Source organism: Micropterus salmoides, unplaced genomic scaffold (genome assembly GCF_014851395.1).
Source record: "Micropterus salmoides isolate LMB-PRFRI ecotype aquatic unplaced genomic scaffold, ASM1485139v1 Ms_hic_scaffold_11, whole genome shotgun sequence".
Classification (NCBI taxonomy): Eukaryota; Metazoa; Chordata; class Actinopteri; order Centrarchiformes; family Centrarchidae; genus Micropterus; species Micropterus salmoides.
In genome coordinates, this window is record NW_024040152.1 from 13,109,722 (window position 1) to 13,131,535 (window position 21,814).

A 21,814-nucleotide genomic window follows, 5' to 3' on the forward strand; every position below is an offset into this window, starting at 1 on the left:
TTGTGTCTGTTAAAATAATTGTGTTTACATGCTCGGTAGTTTCAAATAAAATCTGTAATTATGTTATTACATAGTATAATACTAAGGCAAAACAAATAGCAATAATTGCATTATAAACACCCTGAAAACATAATGACCTACATTAACACCAGCTAAGACTGAACAGTATGCAGAAAACAATCACATTGTAATTACTTACTAGATATTATAAGAGTCATTGTTTCAGCGGTAATGGTAATTTTTTTTAATAAAGCAAATTTGTAATATAATGATGTGATATTTTCTGGGGTCTGTATCAAACCAGCATGTTCCCTTCCAACTGGAGAAGATTATTTGTAGGCCGGGCATGTCTGTAACACAACAATGCTTGATTTATAGTGGTGTGTTGTGACGCATTTTACCTTTATCCAAAAACTGCAGCTTCTGTGATCTGAGATTTAAGACAACTGGTGCTTAGCAATACCCTTATATTTACTGGTATGACTAAGTACTGACTTCCATATTGTGTTTAAACATGTAGTCTTAATGGATGCACTGAGTTTGCTTTTATTTTGGTACACCTGTATGAATCTGTACATATTTAGCTTTTGTTGAGACTGTATCAGATAGATTTTGATTGGAGTTAAGGTCATACACACTAACTGGTGCTAAATTGGGCTGCAATATATTTTTTGCCACAGGCAATTGATTATAAAGTGCAACCACCAAAATGTGCAGCCTAAACCATTATACCACTGAGTTAAATCAATGACTGTTTGACAAAATATCAACAAAAACTGAATTTCCCTCTAATGTGCAAATCATTTAGTGGAAACCCCAAATGGCCTTTTAGGTCTGTGTATCATTATCGTCATTAAATAAGCGACATGTTTTTTGTTGTGGCAGGAGCTAGTGTAAACTTTCAGCTTGCAGCCATGAATTCTCAACATGCCATAATAAATATGGGATTCATTCTCAGCCACTTCAGTGTTTCCCTCTACTGTACCTTTGTAATGCAAAGAACAATATTGTTTTTCACCCACAGAGCCAGTTTTTAATGTAATAGTAAATGCCAGCAAATACTTGTTGTTCCCACTGATGATTAACATCTTTAATTCTCTTAATCTGCTGAATAGGACAGTAATAATATAAATTGATATCTACCTTAAATGTAGCTGATTTGAGGTGGTTTACAGTGTGTTACTCAGATGATCTCAAATGATTTACAAGCAGTACATGATGATTTGTCAAATTATTGTAGCTAGCTAATTTTTTTCACCTCTATTCCCACATTTAGTTTACTGTTTACTAAGTCAGGCAGTTAACATGGTAATCAATATTAAGTTGACTGTTAAGTTGTGTTTGACACCAGCGTAGAAAGGTGTGTGATAGAAAAAATGTAGAAAAGCCAGATTGTAAAAACCCCTAATACTTTAATTCTTTACTTCAACCCACAGTGCCAGTCTCTAATGTAACGGTAAATGCCAGCGGCACAGACTTAGTGGAGTTCAGCAGCTCTGTCCATCTGTCCTGCTCCTCCTCTGGATCCTCCCTCTCTTTCCTTTGGCTGAACGGCAGCTCTGAGGTTACAGCCAGCGACAGAGTTCAGCTCACTGATGGAGGCTCCACTCTCACTATAGTTAATGTGACCCGCTATGACCAGGGACCATTCAGGTGTCGTGTGTTCAGTCCTGGTCAGTAATGGTACAAGTGATCCTGTAAACCTCACCATCAGCTGTGAGTTATTAACCTACATGTGCATAACATTTATCTTGCAAATATATTCATGCAGTTTGCTCTGTGCTGTGGACATACAGCTTCAAAGATACATCTTTGATCTTCATTTGATGGTGTACTGAGGCTTTGCACTGAGCTAAGCTGCATGTTAAGTAGCATTTTCTTCAAGCTGCTAACATTACTACTTTGTTGTTTTTTACTCCCCATCTACTCCCCCCACTGTAGATGGCCCAGAAAATATTTATTTCACAATATCTCCGACACAAGAATCCTTTGAGGAAGGATCAAACATCAGTCTGTCCTGTTCAGCTGTCTCCAGACCCTCTGCCTTGTTTAACTGGTTTCTGAATGGAGACCTGCAGTCTGATACTGGACCAGAGCTCACACTGATAAACATTCAGATGAGTCACAGTGGTAACTACAGCTGCCAGGCCTTTAACAAAAAAACCATGAGATATCAACTTCTCAGCCATCAGTTGTCTCTGTACTGGGTAAGTTGAAATGAATAGGTTTTTACTGTAGTGACACATTCAACAAGATAGCATTTTATTGTCAGTAGTGGCATTTGGATATAGTACTGGAATTAGCATTCTGTTAAAGGTGGGGGTTGCCATTCTGGACAAATCCAATATCACAACAAATACCATGATTTGGAGCAAATGATGACACAGCAAGTAGCTATAGTTGTGGGTTAGCAAACTTACGCCACAGTTGCTGCAGCAAAGCTAAAATGCATAATAAAGATAATATAGTTAGTAGTAAACGTTTCCCATTTACAGAGCCAGGGCTGTGTTGTTGTTTTTTTGCGCACACACACTAAACGGACAGCTATGGACCTTGAGGAGCTATTTACTGTATTTGACAAAAAGACGTGTATCGGATTAGAATCATATACCCCAACTTTAACGCCAAATAATTTGTGTTTGGCAAAGTGTGCTCTCAGATCAGATTACCTTCATCTTAAATAACAAAAGACAAGAAAAACATTATTTGTGTAATCCAAGGAAAGTTTTTATAAATTGCATACAATTATGCAACACTGCAATCCAGCAGAGCCCTTATTTATTGATATAATCAAATTATTACGATGTGCTATGATGCCATGTGGCTCATACCAGCAAGAAAGCTAATGTGCACAAAACTATAACGATGGAATCTAGGATCTCTGATTGGCCACTCGCAATAGTTATGACTTTACATCAAAACTAGTTAGGTTAGTTAGTAATTGTGGTGCAACCAATTTTAGTAGCTAATTTGTTACAAACTAACTAAGTAGTAGTTACTAAGCCTCGACTTTGCACTCTAACCTAGGAGAGAACTTAGGAGAGAACCCAGTGTAGGCCCCTAAAGCGATGGGCTTGAGCTGGTTCTTCTTATTTATCCACTGAGGGCCAGCCAACTCATCCTTGTTCATTTATTCTTACAGGTCGGTAAAAGTCACAAAGCACTTCACATCTAATTAGAATGGTAGGGTTTTTTGAAATGGGAAATGACGTCACAGCAGAAGATTACATGCTACGATGTGATACAAGTTACTCATCTATCTCCTTAAATGTGTAACCTAAAAAATAGGCAACTGTTTACTAACAAGTTTGCTGTATGTCTGTGAAGGTTCTCAGTCATCCAGGTCACAGGTATCCAAAGAAAGTTGTATCACTTATCAACAATAATTATGTGTCAATATTGTGTTTACAGCTTTTTCCACTGATTCCAAGAGGCAAAAAACTTTATTTCAGGTTTAAGGATTTCATGCTCTATTAAGACTAACTTGAGACAATAACATTTGAACAAATGGAGAGCATGTTACCTGGCAAAGATCACGACTCTTGCAACTGTCGACTTAATTCAATTGTTAAAGATTTTTTTCTTCTTCATTATTCAGTGTGGGAATGACCATATTGTCTATCTAAGAACTTAATGCCATGTCATGTAATATGACGAATATGATATGATTTTTTTATGATGAAGTTGTAATGTTTGCTCCTTCACAATGATATTATATTTATTTACTCACCCAATCAACCCCATAGTAACACAGTAACAGTCAGTTGTTCATGTTTTCACACATTCTGTGATGTTTTGTTCTACAGAGAGAATATCAGGTGCTTCTGTCAAATCATCAACAAACATGCCGATTGAGGGGAGCTCTGTCAACCTAACCTGTGACGCAGCTGGCACTGTGTTTACCAGAAAATGGGTGAAGGACGGCTCAAATCTGACTCTGACTAAAACATGATACTTCACGATAACAACAGAGTGCTGTCTTTTATCAGTCTGAATAAAAAAGACAGTGGAGAATATTCCTGTAAAATCAGCAACCCAATCAACACTGAGGAAGCTACATACACCGTGGTTGTTAACTGTAGGTAACACACTGTACAATGTACATTTACTGTTCAAAATGATGACTGCCATAAATAACTGTGTGCGACTGGTTTTGGTTTGTCAGTATGTAAAACAAGTTTAAGTTTTATAGTCTTTATTATTTGTGCTGCTGTAAGAACTTTACAACTATGTTTTTTTCAGATGGACCAGAAAATGTTCAAATCACAGGTCCAAATGAGATCCATATTGAACAGACCTTAACATTAACCTGCTCCGCTGAGTCCACACCATCTGCTAGTTACACCTGGACACTGAATGGGGCTGAGTTACAGAATTCTGCTATATTTACAAAAAACATCACTGAACTTTCTGACAGTGGCAACTATATCTGTGAAGCAATGAATAATGTAACTGGAAGAACATCATCATCAGTGGTCCACCAGTTGTCTGTAACAGGTAATAAGATGGAGTTGATTGCAGTTTCTTGTTGTTGATGTTGCCCACATTAACCCACAATGTTAAATTGTTATGTTATGTTTAAACAAATATTCGCACCTAGTGGGCTGTGAAGTCACAGGAAAGTTGAAATGGTTGTATGCTTTATATCCATAGGCATAAAAGATTAAAAGAATGAAGACAGAATGGTGTTAAATCATCTTCTTGTATCTTTTTTTTATTTTAGCTGTCAAAACTTCACCCTGTTCAGCTGGTTGCATCGCTGGAATAGTAATTGCATGTTTGGTCATCTGTGGAGCAGGTTTTGGTGGAGGATACTACATATATAAAAAAAGGTATATATAAGACATTTTTTTAATTATTTAGGATCAATACCAATTATGGCAAGTGTATTGGCTCAGTATTGTTGAGTTTGGATTTGCAGGTCAATTCAGTTTTAGTCATAAACCATGGATTACAGGGTGGGAGGGAGTGTTAGGATCTGAAGAGAACAGATAGGGAAAATAGGGAACTAGAATCCGGTTGTGACGGTTAAACTCTGTTTACTTTATCTACAGCAGGTCAATGTTCAAGGGGGTCACCTGCTTTTGCCAGTCTCACAATATGTATATTGTCTATTTAGCCCCGAGCCTGACTTTAGCTTTCACTCTGACTCTCATTTTCATCAGTGTTCATTCACCCTTACAGTATCCTACTGTACATTACCCTGTTTAAAAATCAGGGAAATCACCTGGAGGTATTTGTGTGAAAAATAGCTGGTCACTCATTTCTCTTAGATTTGGTCAGGAATTATTGTATTTTCAATATTGATCAGTTTCATACAGTACTTTTACAGCTCCATTAAACTCAATTGACTTTAAGATTACATAAATTATATTCTATTAATGTGAATGATTCTGTTGATCAGATTAACATAATTCATCAACAATAATTCATTTCTGGATTTGGTGTTTTACTCACAGGTGCAAGAATTTAAATACCTGTTCGTTGTATTTGTTTTTTTTTATATTATTATTAATAGGTACATTAACAGCATCAAGCAGGCTACCTTTTAACAATCTTTTATTTTAAATTCAGAATAAACAACAAACCTCAGGCACATGATACAAGTAAGTAGGCTATTCATCTGACTTACACATGCAACACGTCGTCATACCAAAACGACAAAATAGGGCAATTATCAAGTCTCCCCAAACGACATACAGTATAAGACTGCTTCCAAATCGACATCGGCCATATGTCCATTGGAAAATGCAATGACATTTTGACCATTTTCCAAAACAACGAGCATTGGCAAATACTGGTCCAGAGTCAGGCTTACCGGACCTTCAGTATAGGCCTATGTTGCGTAACGTTAAAAAAAAAGGTAGTAGTTTGGTTAGTTTTAGGCAACAGAACTTTATGGTTAGTTTTAGGAAAATATTGTGGCTTGGGTTAAAACAAGTACATTACGTAAGTCAGTAAGTTCTCTACAAAACGTTATTTAACTTAAAACTTGTCTTCTTTGACTTTCGTTTACACAGAACTTGAGTCTCGGTTTCTTGAGGGGAAAGTCCTGAGTTTACATCCATCATCCATTCACCACCACCACCCTCCTTAGTCAGACTTTGTCGTTCCTTATACTATGTCACCTGACTTCTTCTACCACCATGGGTTGTGGCCTTACAAAAATCATAAATTTGGGTCGTAGTGAGCTATACTTATACAGCTGTTTTTGGATGAGGACGACTGGATCTAAAAATCACTGGATCAATCATCAATCACAAATAAATACTATAAAGAATCACAATCACATGTATTGAGTTATGAAATGTACTGTAACAAAGCTACTTTTTTGCCTACAACAAGAAGAACATATGTATGAGAACTTCAGAGGTATATGAGAACATATAAACTCAACTGTCTTTTAAAGTAAGTTTTCAACTCATTTGTCTGATTTAGTGAAAAGGCCTAAATGTAATTTGAAGGGAGAAGCACCAGAGGTTTTGTTTCTGTGGAAATCATTTTAACTCTGTTTGGATCAAAACAGCAACTCTCTAATTTAATCAGTTGTTTATATTTTTCCTGCAGATGATGAAAATAAAAATGTGTAAAGTTTTCACCTGCGCCAAGAAGAGACGACACACCAATGTTGTCGGGGGGTGTTTAGAAATTATACTATTCTGACTATTTTTCTTCTATGTTTGGATTAAATTTTCTTTTAGATAAGTAATTTACAATGCAGTAAGTCATATCATTAACAGAATTACCAGTGGATCTGAAAGCAATATAAATGTGCTTAAAGCTGCATTAAGTAACTTTTTGGACACTTGTAGGCAGAAGAGCACCATAACATAATGAGACATAGCAGCCCTGATATATTATCACCTAATTGTTTTTTGTTTTTTTTTATAACTAATGTGTTGCCATTTATACATCCAGTACATATCAACAGCAGCATTTCTGCAGCATTTCTGGCCACTTGTTAAATAAAATATTCACTCCCATTTTAGAAGGTAGCATATGCATTAGATTTCAAATCAGAGCTTTTTTGCTAAAAATGTCTGCCAGTGTTTATGAGAGTGAAATGTCTTCAAACCCAAAACAAAGTGTAAATACAGTAAAATATTCCAGTAAACTGTAGTACTGGGTAATGATTCAATATATAATGAGTTGAAAATAGCTTTTATTACACCTTTTCTGGTGTGTTTGCTCTGTGTATATATAATGTTTGCTTTTATTTTCCTGTTCTTTATTTTGTCCAATCTCAGCTTTGTAAATCAATGGATTAATATTGGGTTAGGATGAGAAATTATTCTAATTAACAAGATACATCAATATTTTGAAAACTGCAACATAAAATGTTAATGCTTTCTCTGTCATTTGTTTTGACAGCAACTGAATATGTAACAGTCTTATAAATATAATGGTCAAAATCTGGTAAGCATAGTATTTTAATAAATCTGTATATATCCTCTTATTGTTTACTTGAGTTGATACATTTGACTTACTCACAATACATACAAACAATAAAGAAAAGTTAGTCTTGATGGTTGACTTAACCTTATGCAGAACATAAGTTAAACCCAAGAGCAACCTGCTTTACTATGGAGCTAAATCAGGGCCGAATGTTTTGTTAATTTAAAAAAAAACTAATAGAAAAACTAAAACTTGAAATTGAACATTTAAGTTTTGGTCTTAAACTTGAAAAATACAACCATGTATTCAAAATAAAAATAAGTGTATGATTTTTTTTCAGTTTGAATGAAATGTTGATTTAATTCTGGAATTATTTTGAATAAATTATTAATTTTCATTTTTCACTTTTATTCTCCACTAATCCACAACTCCACTATTTTGATATTTGAGGACTTATTTTTTAGTTCCACATTTTTTGTTTTCAGAATCAAAGCAGTTTTATAGTTTTTTTTGTTTGTTTTTTTTAAACATTCAAATCTTTTCAGTTTCAGATCAGTTTTTCACTTTCAGATCAGTTTTTTTTTTCAGTTTCAGACTTTCGGCCCTCCACTAATTAGCAGAGTTTCAGGAGCAGGACCACACATCAGTCCCATCATTGCCAGCAGTTCCATAAAAACCCACATGTCCCATCTCCTCTTCCCATTGACCACTTTGTAAAAGAGACATCTATAAACTAAAAAAGGACAACTTTAACAGCAATATGGTAAATGATTACTCTGTGTTAAACATTTTTATTCCATGGTTTATATTTTTATCTGTTGAACTTGGTTAAGCCAAGTATATGGCTGCCATCTTGGCAGCTGGTATCCACTTCTTATGATAAATTTATGATGCACAAATTGATTCAAATGTTGCTAAATACTGATTGATGCCTGGCAATACATGACATCAACTTTTCATATTGTTTGTACATGATATTTATAATTATTATTATAAAGTTTTATTAGAACTGGAAAATGACAATAACAGTACAATTTGCTGTAAAACAGACCAACCACTTCTCAAACACATACACACTGTAAACCCCAATAAGTTCATAGTACTCAAAACTTTTGTAGAAACTGATTACATAATAACTTTTGAGGTAAGTAACTTAATATTTTTAAGTTAGATTTTTTTAAAAGTTACAATCTAATCAAACTTAAAAAATTAAGTTACTTACCTTTAAATGTTTAAGTTTGATTAGATTGTAACTTTTAAAAAAATCTAACTGAAAAATATTAAGTTACTTACCTTTAAATGTTTGAGTAAGATTTTTTTAAAAGTTACAATCTAATCAAACTTAAACATTTAAAGGTAAGTAACTTAATTTTTTTAAGTGCACTATGCTTAAAAATATTTAACACTCGCACATTTTTTGTTTCTCCATACTTCATTATTTTGATCCAATGGTACTAAAAAAATATGCTTGTGTATAACCCACAAGCTAATGAAATTTACAAGTTAAAACTACGAAAAAAAAAAAATTACTTCAGCTGTACATTTTCTTTTTTCTTTTATTCAGTCTTAATTTTTATACAAACATGTCAGAACATCAACAGCAGTCAACAGTTAAAACTCTGTTCTAGCTCAGGTGTCTAACCATGTGACTCAAGTCACAGTTTCACCACCTACCCAAAAGCTGTAAGCCTGTTAAGCAGTGAAATTTCTTAAAATATTTAGTTACAAACCTACATGGACACAGCAAATATGTATGTTTTAGTGTATGGTTGTGCATTTGTCTCTGTGTGTGTGTCTCTGTGTGTGTGTGTCTGTGTGTGTGTGTGTGTGTGTGTCTCTGTGTGTGTGTGTGTGTGCGTGTGTGTGTGTGTCTGTGTGTGTGTGTGTGTGTGTCTGTGTGTGTGTGTGTGTGTGTGTGTCTCTGTGTGTGTATGTGTGTGTGTGTGTGTTGTGTACATATGTATCTCTACATATTAAACAGGAACAAGATCATCAGGAACTAAGCAAAGTGCTTAATATAAAAAGTATGAAAATAAATGCTTATTAAAACAGCATTAGTAACAGCAATCAAAGTGAAAATGGAATAAAAAAATATACAAAAAAAGTAAATTAAAAGATTTGGTGGGCAAGACATAATCTGCCATATGTAAACAGTTTCAAATGCTTTGAGTAACATTGTGTTCAACAACATACTATAAAGTTACCATACTGGGAACCCCCAAAACACATCAACATGCAGACAAGAAAACACATGTGTAAACACTACTCTTAAGTTAGCCTACTCTTTCATTAACAGGTCATTTTTGAGACTCAGTAGGCAGGGTTTAAGTGGTTTACCATCATCAAGACCCATTAGGATTTTCTGGATGAATGTGAAAGTGTGAATGAGTTTCTTGGGATAGTTCAAATGCAATGCATACATTAACCCAAACAACAATGCAAATGCATCAGCCAAGTTAGGGATATCACTCATCACAACATCGTCTTCCACAACAATAGAAATACTTGCAGGACTGAAATGAACTGGATCTGTAGTGTCCTCTGTGACTGTGACAAGAGCAACAGGAGTGTCGATGCATGGCTCATCTGACTCCTCCACCTGAAAGACACAGAGGATACAACTGTTAGGTTAACTTGAAGAAACACAACAACTGCATGTACACTCACTGGCCACTTCATCAGGTGCATGTGTGTAACCCAATGCAGTCCAATACAACAGCTCTCCTTTAAATTCTACGTTTATGAATTTTATACATTTTCAGTTTTTGTTGACATTGTCAGAAAGGTGATAATTCTACTTCATATTTATTACTGAGGTTGTAATACATGGTGGTGGCATAGTGGGGTGAATTATATCGAATGGTGTTCCTAATATTTTGCCCCTTTCTTGTATGTTAAAGCAGTGGACAAAATATTAGGAAACCCATTCAATATAATGCCTTATATACATAATAATATAACACCCTAATACATAATTTTCACCCACTGTCTATTCTACAGCCCATCATAAAAGTGGTAAGTGTAGCAGCAGGTATTTTACATTTTAATATCATACAGGTTGTTATTTAATATGTAAGTGTACCCAGGTAGGTATTTTGCAGCTGAGCATTAAACAGGCTATTAATATGGAATTAGGTATTACATAGTAGCGGGTGCTGTATTGTGATATGTAATGTACAGCATCTCATAAAAGGTATTTTTAAGTAATTTTTACAGAGAGAGAGTGAGGGGGTGTGTTATTTCATGAGGTTAAGCTAAAAGGTCAATCAAATGATCAAATGATCTTCTCCAGGTCTGGGTAAAGTTAGGCCAGGGCTTTGTGAGAGATTAAGGTTTGGGATTACCTGAGGTTAGATCTTTTACATTTATTTGTATGCTTATATGCACATACTGTATATCCATGTACACACTAAGTACAGTCCATTTACCATTACAATGACACCTACACACAAGGTTTACTAAGGGGTAACAAGATATAGTTAAGTGGCTGCTAGAGATACTAATAGTTCTCTGAATAGAATACTTACATTACAAGTCTTGAAGAACTGTGGGTCCTCCTCACGCATGTATACCGGAAGGGCACGAAGGGCTACAGTACGCTTCATATTGACATCCTGCACTTCCTGGAAGAACAAGCAAAAATGAAAAGTACAGATTTCATTCTTCTTTCAGTGTGGATGTTCTGACCAAATTTCATGGCATTTGGCAAAGTGTTGGACAGACAATGACACCCTGAGGCCCTGCTGTCCAGTGGGACCTGAAGCTCAAAGTTCATTAACTCACCTGGAGATCATAAATCTTAAAGATGTCACGCAGCGCCTCTGATATCTTTCCGGTTCGTGCCGCCTTCTGCCTATACAAGGCCATCAGTCCAGGTGTATGTTGGTCAAGCACAGCATAGAACTTGTTCCGTAGGTTGACATTTGTGATGCGTTGGAACTCAGCACAAAGCTACAAAAACAAAAACAAAAATAATTAATACACTGTTGAGCAACATGGTCACATGCAAAGTGATAGTTCTTACCCACAGAGAATAGTGGCATTTGCTGTTCCATTTGAATGTGAGACATATTCAAAATTTGGCATTGAAATATGTGTGAATAGTGGCATAAAAGAGAAGTGAGTGTGTTTTACCTGTGATTCAATCCGAAGAGCCGGCCATTTCCCCAAGAAGTCCTTCACCTGTGGATTTTCCTGAATTATCTCCTGGCGACGAAGGGCAAAGGTCTTCTGCATTAGCATTTCTATCAAGCGTAGGTTTTGCTGACTCTTCTGAACTTCGTCCATAATCTGCAGTCTCATTTCTTCCAAACTGGCCTGACTTTCTCCCTTGGGAAAGTTTGGAAGGAAGTTAACTTCAGCTCGTCTGGCTCGTTTTATGTTGGAGTGTGGGTGATCTTTGTCAGGGTTATTTTTGCTCCTTTTACCTGCGTTGACAGACACCTCCAAACATCCAGATCTTGACAGCTTGCCACGATAATCCCCCATCTTAAATTTCAGGCTCATTTTCCATCCATACCATCCACTCACACTTCCAGGCTCTTTAAGACAAGGATGAGATGTAACAAGAGCTTCAGCTGCCATACCCACATCATTGTCACTTGGGTAAGGTTTGAAGTTGTACATCACTGCAGCCATGTTCTCCAAGATGTTGTGCTTTTGGGATCTGGTTAATTTCAGTGTCTTTCCAGAAGTTGCAAAGGCACTGTTTCCCTCTTCAAGTACATGCTCCACTTCATAAGAAATATTTGGCACAGGGAAGATGTAAGGCCAGGACTTCTGACGCTGGCTTATAGGCACAAGAGGAAGGATGTCGGTATCAGAAGATGCAGATGAGCTGGTATCAGTTTCTGATCTGATAATTTTCAATGTCGCCTTCTGAGGTAACTCTTGAATATCAACTAGACAGCTGAGTTGTCCACCAAAGTCAGGATCCTCATAATGCAAGGTAAACTCAAAGTCCAGTCTTGGCTTGGCTTTTTCTCGCAGTATGTTGATTAGTTCTTTCACCGACTCTGGTTGCTCAATCAAAGTTACCTTTATAGCAACATCTGTGGTAACATAAACACGCAGCAGAAATTTTGGGGTTGCTGCCATCTTCTGAGGGACAAATCTATGTATAAAGATTGACATGGAAAAATAAGCTGATTTAGTAGTGCATAAAAAATGTAACAGCTAATTATCACCCTTTACATACTGGAAGTTTACCCTTGTGTTAAAATATGATTTAAGATCTACTAAGCTTTTTTCTTAAATCACAAGATGTAAATGTACTTTCAGTGCAACAGTATGAATCATTTGAGCGTCAACAGCAATTTTCCTTCTACACTGTATGCAGAGAGGGGTGAGTTGTCATTGAGCTCTGATACACTGTGGACAGTTTCATTGCCTAGGAAAAGTTCATATGATCTCAGGTGTTCAATGTAGTGTGATTTGTGTCCTTGGCAAAGAAAAGTGACATCATTGTTAACAAGGAGGATCTGCTGAATTTTGCTAAACTGAGGCAGTCCCCCCTCCTGCCCTACAGATACAAACATCCCAACATCATAATCAGTACCATCAATAATGATTTTTGATGTGCTGTAAATCAGGTTGCTGTCTGTTTTTTCCTTAATGTGTTCTTTTGCAAACTTGCAGAGATGATACGTTAACTATTAACCCATAACCTTAACGTTGAGTAAAAGTTACAGCTAACTTTAGCCACTAGCTCATTTGGGTGCATGTAGGTTAGCTAGAAATAACATCACATTCAACTTACCAAAGCAGGGCGCTTAACACAAACAGTAGCAACACACTCAAAAACGGAAGGACTATCGCTTGCTGAAAAGAGTTATTGACTAACATTAACATAATTGTCTAGCCGCGACATTAACAGTACACATGATATTAACACTCACTAGCAGGCGGACTGACGGTAACTTAATGGCGCTGGCGCTTTCGGCGCATAAAAAACGTGCGCGGCACCGTGAGGCTGCGCGCTAGCAACTTATAGGCTATATTAAAAATAGCATCGTCTAACAGTCAAATATCACGTGAAATATGATATTCCCAATGTTACAACAAGCAAAGTAGTTTTGAAGTGTTTTGGCTTACCTTAAAGTTTAATGCTTGATACCACGCATAGACACCACATTGCTCGAGAGGGTAGCCATCTTGGATAGATTTTTCAGGTAACGTCAGTTAGGATGGCACGTCATGACGTCATATCACGTGATCGACAGTACACTTAAAAATATTGAGTGAACCAGCGGTGTTCACTCAGAAATGCTGAGCCATGTAAATACAAAAATACATATTTGTTTATAGACATTAATAGTTTAAAGGTGGATTAACTCAGCAAGAGATTTTAACTGTAGCGACCTCAGTCTTTATAAGCTAGTAGTACTGTTCGGGCTTACAGTGCATTAGCACCTCCTCTCTGAAAACACATTCTACATGCATGGAGGCTGCAGCAAATATGGAAACATTTGTGATCCTGGGAGCCATTTCAGGTGAGGTTTTATCACTTCATGATTTGTTTGTTGCTTGTCAGAAAGAAACAATTCTAAAACACTTAACACCCAGTTCTTCTGTCATTGTCATGTTATGATTATTCAGGTTATATAAGTAGTTAAATGTTCAAAAGCAGACAGAATATTATTTTTAAGATTGATTATCACAGGCCCTGCGATGGATTAGCGACCTGTCCAGGGTGTACCCTGCCTTTCGCCCGATGTCAGCTGGGATTGGCTGCAGCCCCCCACGACCCTGTACGCAGGATAAGCGATTGACGATGGATGGATGGATTAATTGATTATCACAGTTTGATAAAATGTAAACTCAAAGCTTCTGTCATTCGGTCAGCTGTCGGCCTTATAACAACAAAACTCTGAGATATCAAACATCTCAGCCTTCAGCTGTAACTGTACTAGGTAAGTTGTGATAGGTTTTTAGTTTAGTTTTTTTAGTAGTGAAATGAAGATGGCATTTCAGTGTCAACAAATGGTCTTTGAATGTAGTAAGTAATTGAATCAGTTAGTATTCTATTAAAATCAAATGAAGAACAGGACACAAAAATATGATAGATGTGTGGTTCATGTCTTAAGTTTAAAAAAATAAGAAAAATAAAACATATCCATCCATCCATCGTCAACCGCTTATCCTGCGTACAGGGTCGCAGGGCGAAAATCATGAAAAATAAAAATAAAACACAAATAAAACAAACAATCAAATACCTTTGAGTTTACATTTTAACACTTACAATCTTATCCTTATATTATCCCTTAAATTACTTTAAGTTTGTATGTTTATTACTCATTAGGTTTACTGGATGATTGGTGCCTTTACTGACAGGATTGAACATGCAACACCTGAATGTTCCCTGGTCATAGCAGGTCACAGTGACTATAGTGAGAGTGGAGCTCAGCCAGAGGAACAAGAGGGAGGATTAGACTGTTTATGCTGCTCCCTGATAAAAGAAAAAATGTTTCTGCTGATACCTTTTGATTTTGACGGTTACGCCTCCCAGCAGCTAAAAAAAACCCACACACAATTAACTTGTGACTACAGGATTTTAAAGGACATAGAGTACAATATGAACCAGTAATGGCTGCCTATGGCTTTCTACTTAAACTGATCTGCAAAATTATGGTCTCTGCATGTAGATATCATACCAGAATGTCTGTCAAAAGGGCGTTGGTTCAGTTTAAGGGAATTTTTCTTTTAAAGCAACCAGCCATTCTCAATTTCCCCTGCCCGAATCAATTATCTCTAAATAAGTCCTATTGTATCTATTCCAATAAAAGATAAATCACGGTAATTCCTCTCCTCTCCCCTGCTCATCACCTCACCCGTCTTCTCTTCCTCTACTGTCCTCTAATGACCCTTCTCCTGTCCACCCCTACCCTCATCTCTCTTCCTGTCTTCTCCTTTCAGCTCCTTCACTTTTCTCACCTGCTTCCTTTCCTCTACTTTCCTTCACATTTCCTCATCTTGTCCATCCCTGCTTTCCTTCCTTCCTTCTTAAGACCCTGAACTATCAAGTTATATAACTGTTAATGGTTCTTAAACATATACATGCCAATGTTGGTATGAAGGCCAACTTACCAATCACAACATCTCTTATCTGTAGGCGCTGAAAGCCAATCTTTCCATTTATTCCTCTCATGTTGATATTCTTCGCCAAGGATTTTGTAATCATTGCGTGCATAATCCTCCAAACACACTCACGAATGTCAGTCCCCCCTTTGAGAGCCAGCGTGTTCACCTGAAATCATATTTCTTAATTAGTTTTCCCCCCCAGCAATGGTTTCATATTTACGTATTTTAAGTAATGGATAGAATGTATAGCATAAGTAAGTGGTGTTCCTGTAGCTAGCTGCTTAGTTTTGATGGATTTACTTATCATGGCAACTTTTAAATTTCAGGCAACAAGGAAGAATGTTGTTTCAACATAAAAAAAGTACAGTTTTGCAACAAACACTTGTAGCATACATTTATGATTATGGCAGTTGACGGAAAATAAATTTAAGGCTGGTTTTGTCCTTTAAAGTTAGTTTTAAAATATATAAACCCACATGAAAAACATGTTACACTGTGCTTAAGCAGGGTACCCCCAAGATTGTCCGAATTAAATTTAAGACTTTTAAAGACCTTTGTAATACCACTTAGAATGAAATTTAATGCCAATTTAACAGCCATACTGGCAAAAGTATGAAGGATATAATGGAAAATCAGTATGGATTTTACCAGGTACTTAAATTTTAATATACATTTGTGCACACTCCATGATCACACTAAACTTTAAGATTAGTTCAGTAGTTGATAGATTATTTTTAATGAATAAGAGACAGCAGCAAAGGTTGTTGCCTGTTTAAGACCTGGTGGCCTAATTGTTAAAGAAACAGTAATATTATTCAGGAAACTCAGATCAAACAGCTGATCAGTCTCTGTTGATAAACTTTAGGGAAAAGTTTGACATTTCAACTCTGGCGGGCGCGTGAGACGAGCCGCGACAGTTTCACGGGATTCGTGCCAGCTACACAGAAGCCGTTGCCATGGTTACCTCGTGGAGTGCTTGTTTGCCTGAGTGCAGAGCGACCACGCGGATCAAAGCTGTCTGAAAAGGCCTTACAAACCTTGTCGCAACCATTCACAAGAAATTAATTTAAAACTTGCCAAAACATAAGGACTTAAAAAGCTACCATTCATTCAAGTGTAGGCTATATAGTCTAGGTGATTGATCAATCGACAACAAAGTCAAAGTAAACATTAGATAGCCTATAACAAGCAATAATCAAAACATACCCAATTTATCCAATCTTACTGTCAACTTAGTGTTGTTCAGAAATAATACAGCTACTTACTAGTTACTTAGCATATACTCCTTAAAAAAGTAATATTAGCTACTCTCTTTTACTGGGTGATTAACGCCACTCTCACCCCATGAGTCCAAGCATCACTGGCAGCGGCCGGAGTTTCTTTCTGAGTTTCAAGTTGCTGTGTTGCTTTAGCTGATGCTTCAATTAGCTTAAGTATAAATGCAGAATTGTTCGCGGTCAAAAACTTTTTGCTGGTCGCACAAGGTTTACAACGGACGGCAATGTTCTTTGCATCTTAAACTGTGACACAATAATGGCAATAAAGTTATTTACAGCTGTCGAAAATACCTCTCTCTGCCTGTTCTCCACTTTTCCTTTAGCTTCTTGGCTAACAGCTGACTTGAACTGCAGAAGGGCCGGTGCCACTGAGCTGCAGCGCGGTCGCACATTCACGACAGGGATGGTGCGTTCAGTAGCGCAGTGTTATTTGGATTAGTAACTGTAATAATATAACTGTTTTGGAAGTAGTAATCCCTTACATTACTCTTTACCCGGAAAAGTAATATTGCAGTATTACTGCCCAACACGTTACGTACTACTGATGCGCGAGAGCCACTGTGGTACACACTGTACAGGAAGAAAACTTTACACATGTCAGCCTGTAGATGTCCTCAAATCCTTTCCATTTCACTCAGTGAGCTCCTGTTTAAATTGTTTTTATTACAGATCTGCATGATTCATGCGGGTCATATTTTCAGGTCGGAAAATCAGGAATTCCGGATTAATCCAGAAAAATCACATCCCTGATATCTAAATAGTATTTCCTTTTTGTTTTTGTATATAGTGTTTTGATCATAAAAAATTAAATGCTTTTTTATTACTTTTAAGTCCCTGCGGGTACCTGGTCAGGTTTTCATGAGAGAATTTAAGGAAAATAAAAGCTAGCCAGCTAAGTAGGAAACATGTCACTGTATTTGATATGCCAACATACCAACTGTTTCTGGAGGTCAGGAATACTCTGCAGTTGTTCCTCCAGGTTCTGAAGAGAACTGACGTCTTTGACGGGCAACAAATTTCGATCCAGGCCTATCTCTGCCTCATCAGTCGCTTTCATACCCTGTGGGGTCTTAAAGATGATGCGCAGTTGGTCCATCATCATTTCCTGTTTTGTTAATATACTACGCAGAAGGGCTAAGAAACAAAAGAAGAAGAAGAAGAAAACAAGCAAGAAAGATAGATTAGAAACAGTATAAAACTAGTTAAGCCACTGAACTGATAGTCTTATCTGACCTCTGTTAGTCATCTGTGTATACTTAATGTTGGAAGTCTTATTTTCCTCATTATCTGAAGAAACCATTTAGCCAAATAAAGAATTCATACAATGTAACAAACATCACTGAATACTCACAAGTTTGCAGACTGGATGTCTGCTCCCTGGTCTGGTGTGCCTCGGGGTGCCTTGATGGGAGTATACTGTAGATCGTTCGGTGTGCCTCGGCGTCCGGCGGCTCTCGGTGCTGGCGTGCCTCGGCGTCCGGCGGCTCTCGGTGCTGGCATGCCTCGGCGTCCGGTTCTCAGTGTTGGTGTGACAGCTTGAAGGAAACTTGGAAGTACAGGAGTGCTGACTTGGGCTTGGCTCAGGACTGCTGTTGCCACTTGGTGGGAAGTCAGAACTGCTGTTGCCACTTGGCTGGAGGTTCTGGCCTTGCTTCCCTGGCTTTAATGTAGGAGTTTTGTACTGCCTAGGGATCTTTGGAGCATTGGGCAATGTGATACTCGGCCAACGAATTTGGCTTAGAAGTACCACAAAACAGTCCGATCAACATTGGTTTCTTGGTGTATCTTTGCAACATACCAAGAATTGGCCAAAACTGTGTACTAGTACTCTTGCAAAGCGGCAGACCATCAAAATTCAACTGCAGTTTAAAAGCATGTCCGTCTGGCACTGTAGACCACACTTTATCTGAAATTTTCCTGATAGAATTCAGAATTCCACAATAGTGGAACACACCACCAGCTACACTGTTAATGTTGTAGCATGTTTTTGTTTTCAGCAGTGTTCGTCCATCCTTTGGCAGAGAGGGATGGTAGATTTTGAGAATGCTGAGAAGCGCTGACAGAGCTATTAGAGAAATACCAAATTCAACTGCCCAATCTGCCAGAGAGCTCCGCAAATCACCATCACTATGACTGCACTCCAAGACTTCAAGATCAGGCAGATCCTCAACAGAAGCAGTCTCTTCATATACTTCCTTTTCCTCAACATGAAGACACTGATCAGTTTCTTCATCACTAAATAGCATCTCAGATTCTTCTGAATCATCAACACAATCACCTAACTCTAAATTGGCATCCACCATCCCTCCCCTATCCAGCTCATTTTCAATCAATTTACTAACTGTCTTTAATGCCCTTCTTCGTGCATTGCCCCTATCATTGTACATCCACGCCTTTTCCATACCGTGACTTTCCTCAAACTTTTGTCCTTCAACCTGAAACAGACAAAGAAGAATATACCAAATTACAATTTTTTTTATGTTATATTTATTTAGCTTAAAATGAGAATGAAATATCAATGACAAGAGCTAAGCTATTCTGCAATTAAATATAGATTACATTAGGGTGTTCAATTATTGCAAAAGTCATAATCACAATTAATCTGGTAAATATTGAAATCACAATTATTTAAAACAATTACTGCCTTCGGGAACATCCTGCATTTATTGAACTTTTAAAATTGAATTCTTTTTTCTTTTAAAATAATAATGCATTAAGCCAAAATCCCAAATAAGAAATAGTAATCCAATAAAATTTGTATTAAGAGTGCAGTGAGTCAGCACTCTCTCTTTTTTCTCTGTAGTCTCGACCGTTGGCTCGTTCCAGTGACGTCGCTGTCCACGGCCCTGGTGCAGCCTACACTGAGTGGATACGTTGATAAATTCAATTGATTGACATCAGAACGTTAACGCCTACTATTTCCAGGGCCTTGTTTCAGAATTAAAATTCCCATTAGTTTTTCCTTTTCAGAAGATCACCATTTCAAGACGGCTTGAATGGAGCTAAATCCCTACAGGATCATGACATTATTTGAATTAATTCCTAACAAAAATAAATAAATCTTAAAACGTTTTTTTTTACTGGCAAGGTACAAAAATAGTGGAGGAGGTGTCTAGATTTTGTATTTTAAAAAAGAAAAAAAAACTCATCATGGGCCTAATTTCTTTAAATTTGTTTGTTTACAAATACAAGTCATGGATGTATGCTTTTAAATAATTATTAGCACCTTACTCAAAAATATCTGAAATTAAACTGTGGGACAAGACCGGTCATACATCTGTGGCCCACATTTCTAATTTGACATCTGGGCCAAATACAACGCTCAACAACTGGCCCATATCTTGTTTGCCGCCTTAAAGGCGGTGCCATTGTCTGCCACACCTGGGCCATGTTAGGTTCATATGCCTTATGCCAGTGCCGACTCAGTGCCAGCAGTGCCAGCTTTAAGCCAAATCTGGGCCAAATGTCACTGCTATGTGGGTATATTTGATTTGTTTTATGATTCACTGTCTAGTTAAAAATCTGAGTTCAGGTCTGAACAACAAACACACAACTTTCTTCGTTTATTAGAAAGATTTTTCTTTCTTTTATCTCTCCCATCAACTTTTATATTGGAGACAACTAAGGTCAGAGATAGCCAGAGAGTCTGTCAGCATAATTTATCTTCATTTCTATTCAGTCACATGTGAGGCTGGTCATTCCTGTGTTATAGTCCAAATAGAAGACAATAAAAGATAGTAAACACGTAGCACAAGGAGTCAGACAATTCACTAAACTGCACTAAAGTCTCTAATGAAGAATAATGTCACCTACAGCATCTGATGAAAGCAGCCAGCGGCTCTACGAGTAAAATCAGCTGATGAAAGTATGAATGCAAGCTGCTGTACTAAAAGAAAATCGTTTAAATTATATGATGGAACGCAGTGATCGATTGGTGAAGAGTGATGTGACTTGCAAATAAACTGTATGAAGTAGTGTTGAAGGATATCAGAAGAGTGTGTGTGTGTGCGCGTAGTAAGTGTAATTGTAATAGCAATAATAATAATGTATTTGATCAGTACATTCGTATATTTAGGCAATTCAGTATACTGTTGCTACTGTGGTGTCCGAACAATAATACTGCGATGATGTGTTGAGAAGAAATCCGCTTGACACTGTTCTCGATCATAAAAGTTTATTACATTAAGGAGTTCAGCATCAATTGCAAGCTTTGCAGCAGCTTGGAGAGTGACCCAGCCCGATGGCCACTCTGTCTCTCTGTACATCAAACACAGCTTATATAGGACATATAAGACATCTGTTAGACACCATATAAGGGTCTGCGTCCGCAAACTAAGGCACTAATCCATATAAGGGCACAGTTCTATAGGATAGGTGTAGGCATCTGTTAGACAAGGGTCTGAGTCTCCACATAACCACTGACCTCTACTCTCCCCTTAAAAGGTCACTAATCCTCTATCCAGCAGCTACAGTGCTATGTTAAACTGTTATGCGTCAAATGCACATATGTTATACACCACACTACGCTGTGTAGAGCTGGTTATTTTGCATGTGAAACAAAAAGTATTTGAACAATTTATTTAAATCCCTGTGCCTGTCCCTGACACACCCCTGTCCCTTAAGTCCCTGTCCTTGGTGCAGTCATTTATTTTAAATATATAAGAAATGCCCTTTTTGTTCACTTAAGCCACTGCCCCCCAAAAGGTCTGTGCAGGTCCCTGAGTCTACAGGCCTATACATGTTTATTTCAGAGGACACACAAATTAACACATTTTTTCACACAAATTCTGTGATCTTTTCTGAGTTTCAGACCAGTCAGTCAGAACTGAAGAAGTCCCTTGAATGGGGGACGAAATCTTCAACCAAGTCCAGTTGCCCTTGACTTTAACCTCCGTTGAATAACTATGACCTGGATGACTGAGAATCTTCACAGACATCAAGCACACCTCTTCCTCACTTCACGCAAGGAGGGGCGGCCCGGTGGAATACCTCACTCATGTTATCAGAGAACCGGGGTTACCTCTGTAATCTAAGTTCGCTTTCAAACGCTCAGTATCTCGCTA

The 21,814-nt window shown here is 37.4% G+C and overlaps 2 protein-coding genes and 2 long non-coding RNA genes across 4 annotated transcripts in view; 1 reads left to right on the forward strand and 3 right to left on the reverse strand.

Annotated features, from left to right (window-relative positions):
* The window catches only part of LOC119897360 (carcinoembryonic antigen-related cell adhesion molecule 5-like), a 138,723-nt gene that overhangs the window by 83,244 nt on the left and 33,665 nt on the right, over positions 1-21,814 (reverse strand).
* Positions 4,468-7,456, forward strand: LOC119897366. The gene is made up of 3 exons (XR_005443398.1): positions 4,468-4,497; positions 4,724-4,832; positions 6,021-7,456. It is a non-coding gene; the product is annotated as an uncharacterized LOC119897366 (long non-coding RNA).
* Positions 9,918-12,199, reverse strand: LOC119897363. The gene is made up of 3 exons (XM_038711008.1): positions 11,530-12,199; positions 10,923-11,346; positions 9,918-9,994 (listed from the first exon to the last, which is right to left on the reverse strand). The coding sequence occupies exons 1-2, from the start codon at positions 12,031-12,033 to the stop codon at positions 11,170-11,172; spliced, it is 681 nt and encodes a 226-aa protein (XP_038566936.1). The 5' UTR covers positions 12,034-12,199; the 3' UTR covers positions 9,918-9,994; positions 10,923-11,169.
* Positions 15,513-18,882, reverse strand: LOC119897367. Its single transcript, XR_005443399.1, has 3 exons — positions 18,103-18,882; positions 17,686-17,885; positions 15,513-15,640 (listed from the first exon to the last, which is right to left on the reverse strand). It is a non-coding gene; the product is annotated as an uncharacterized LOC119897367 (long non-coding RNA).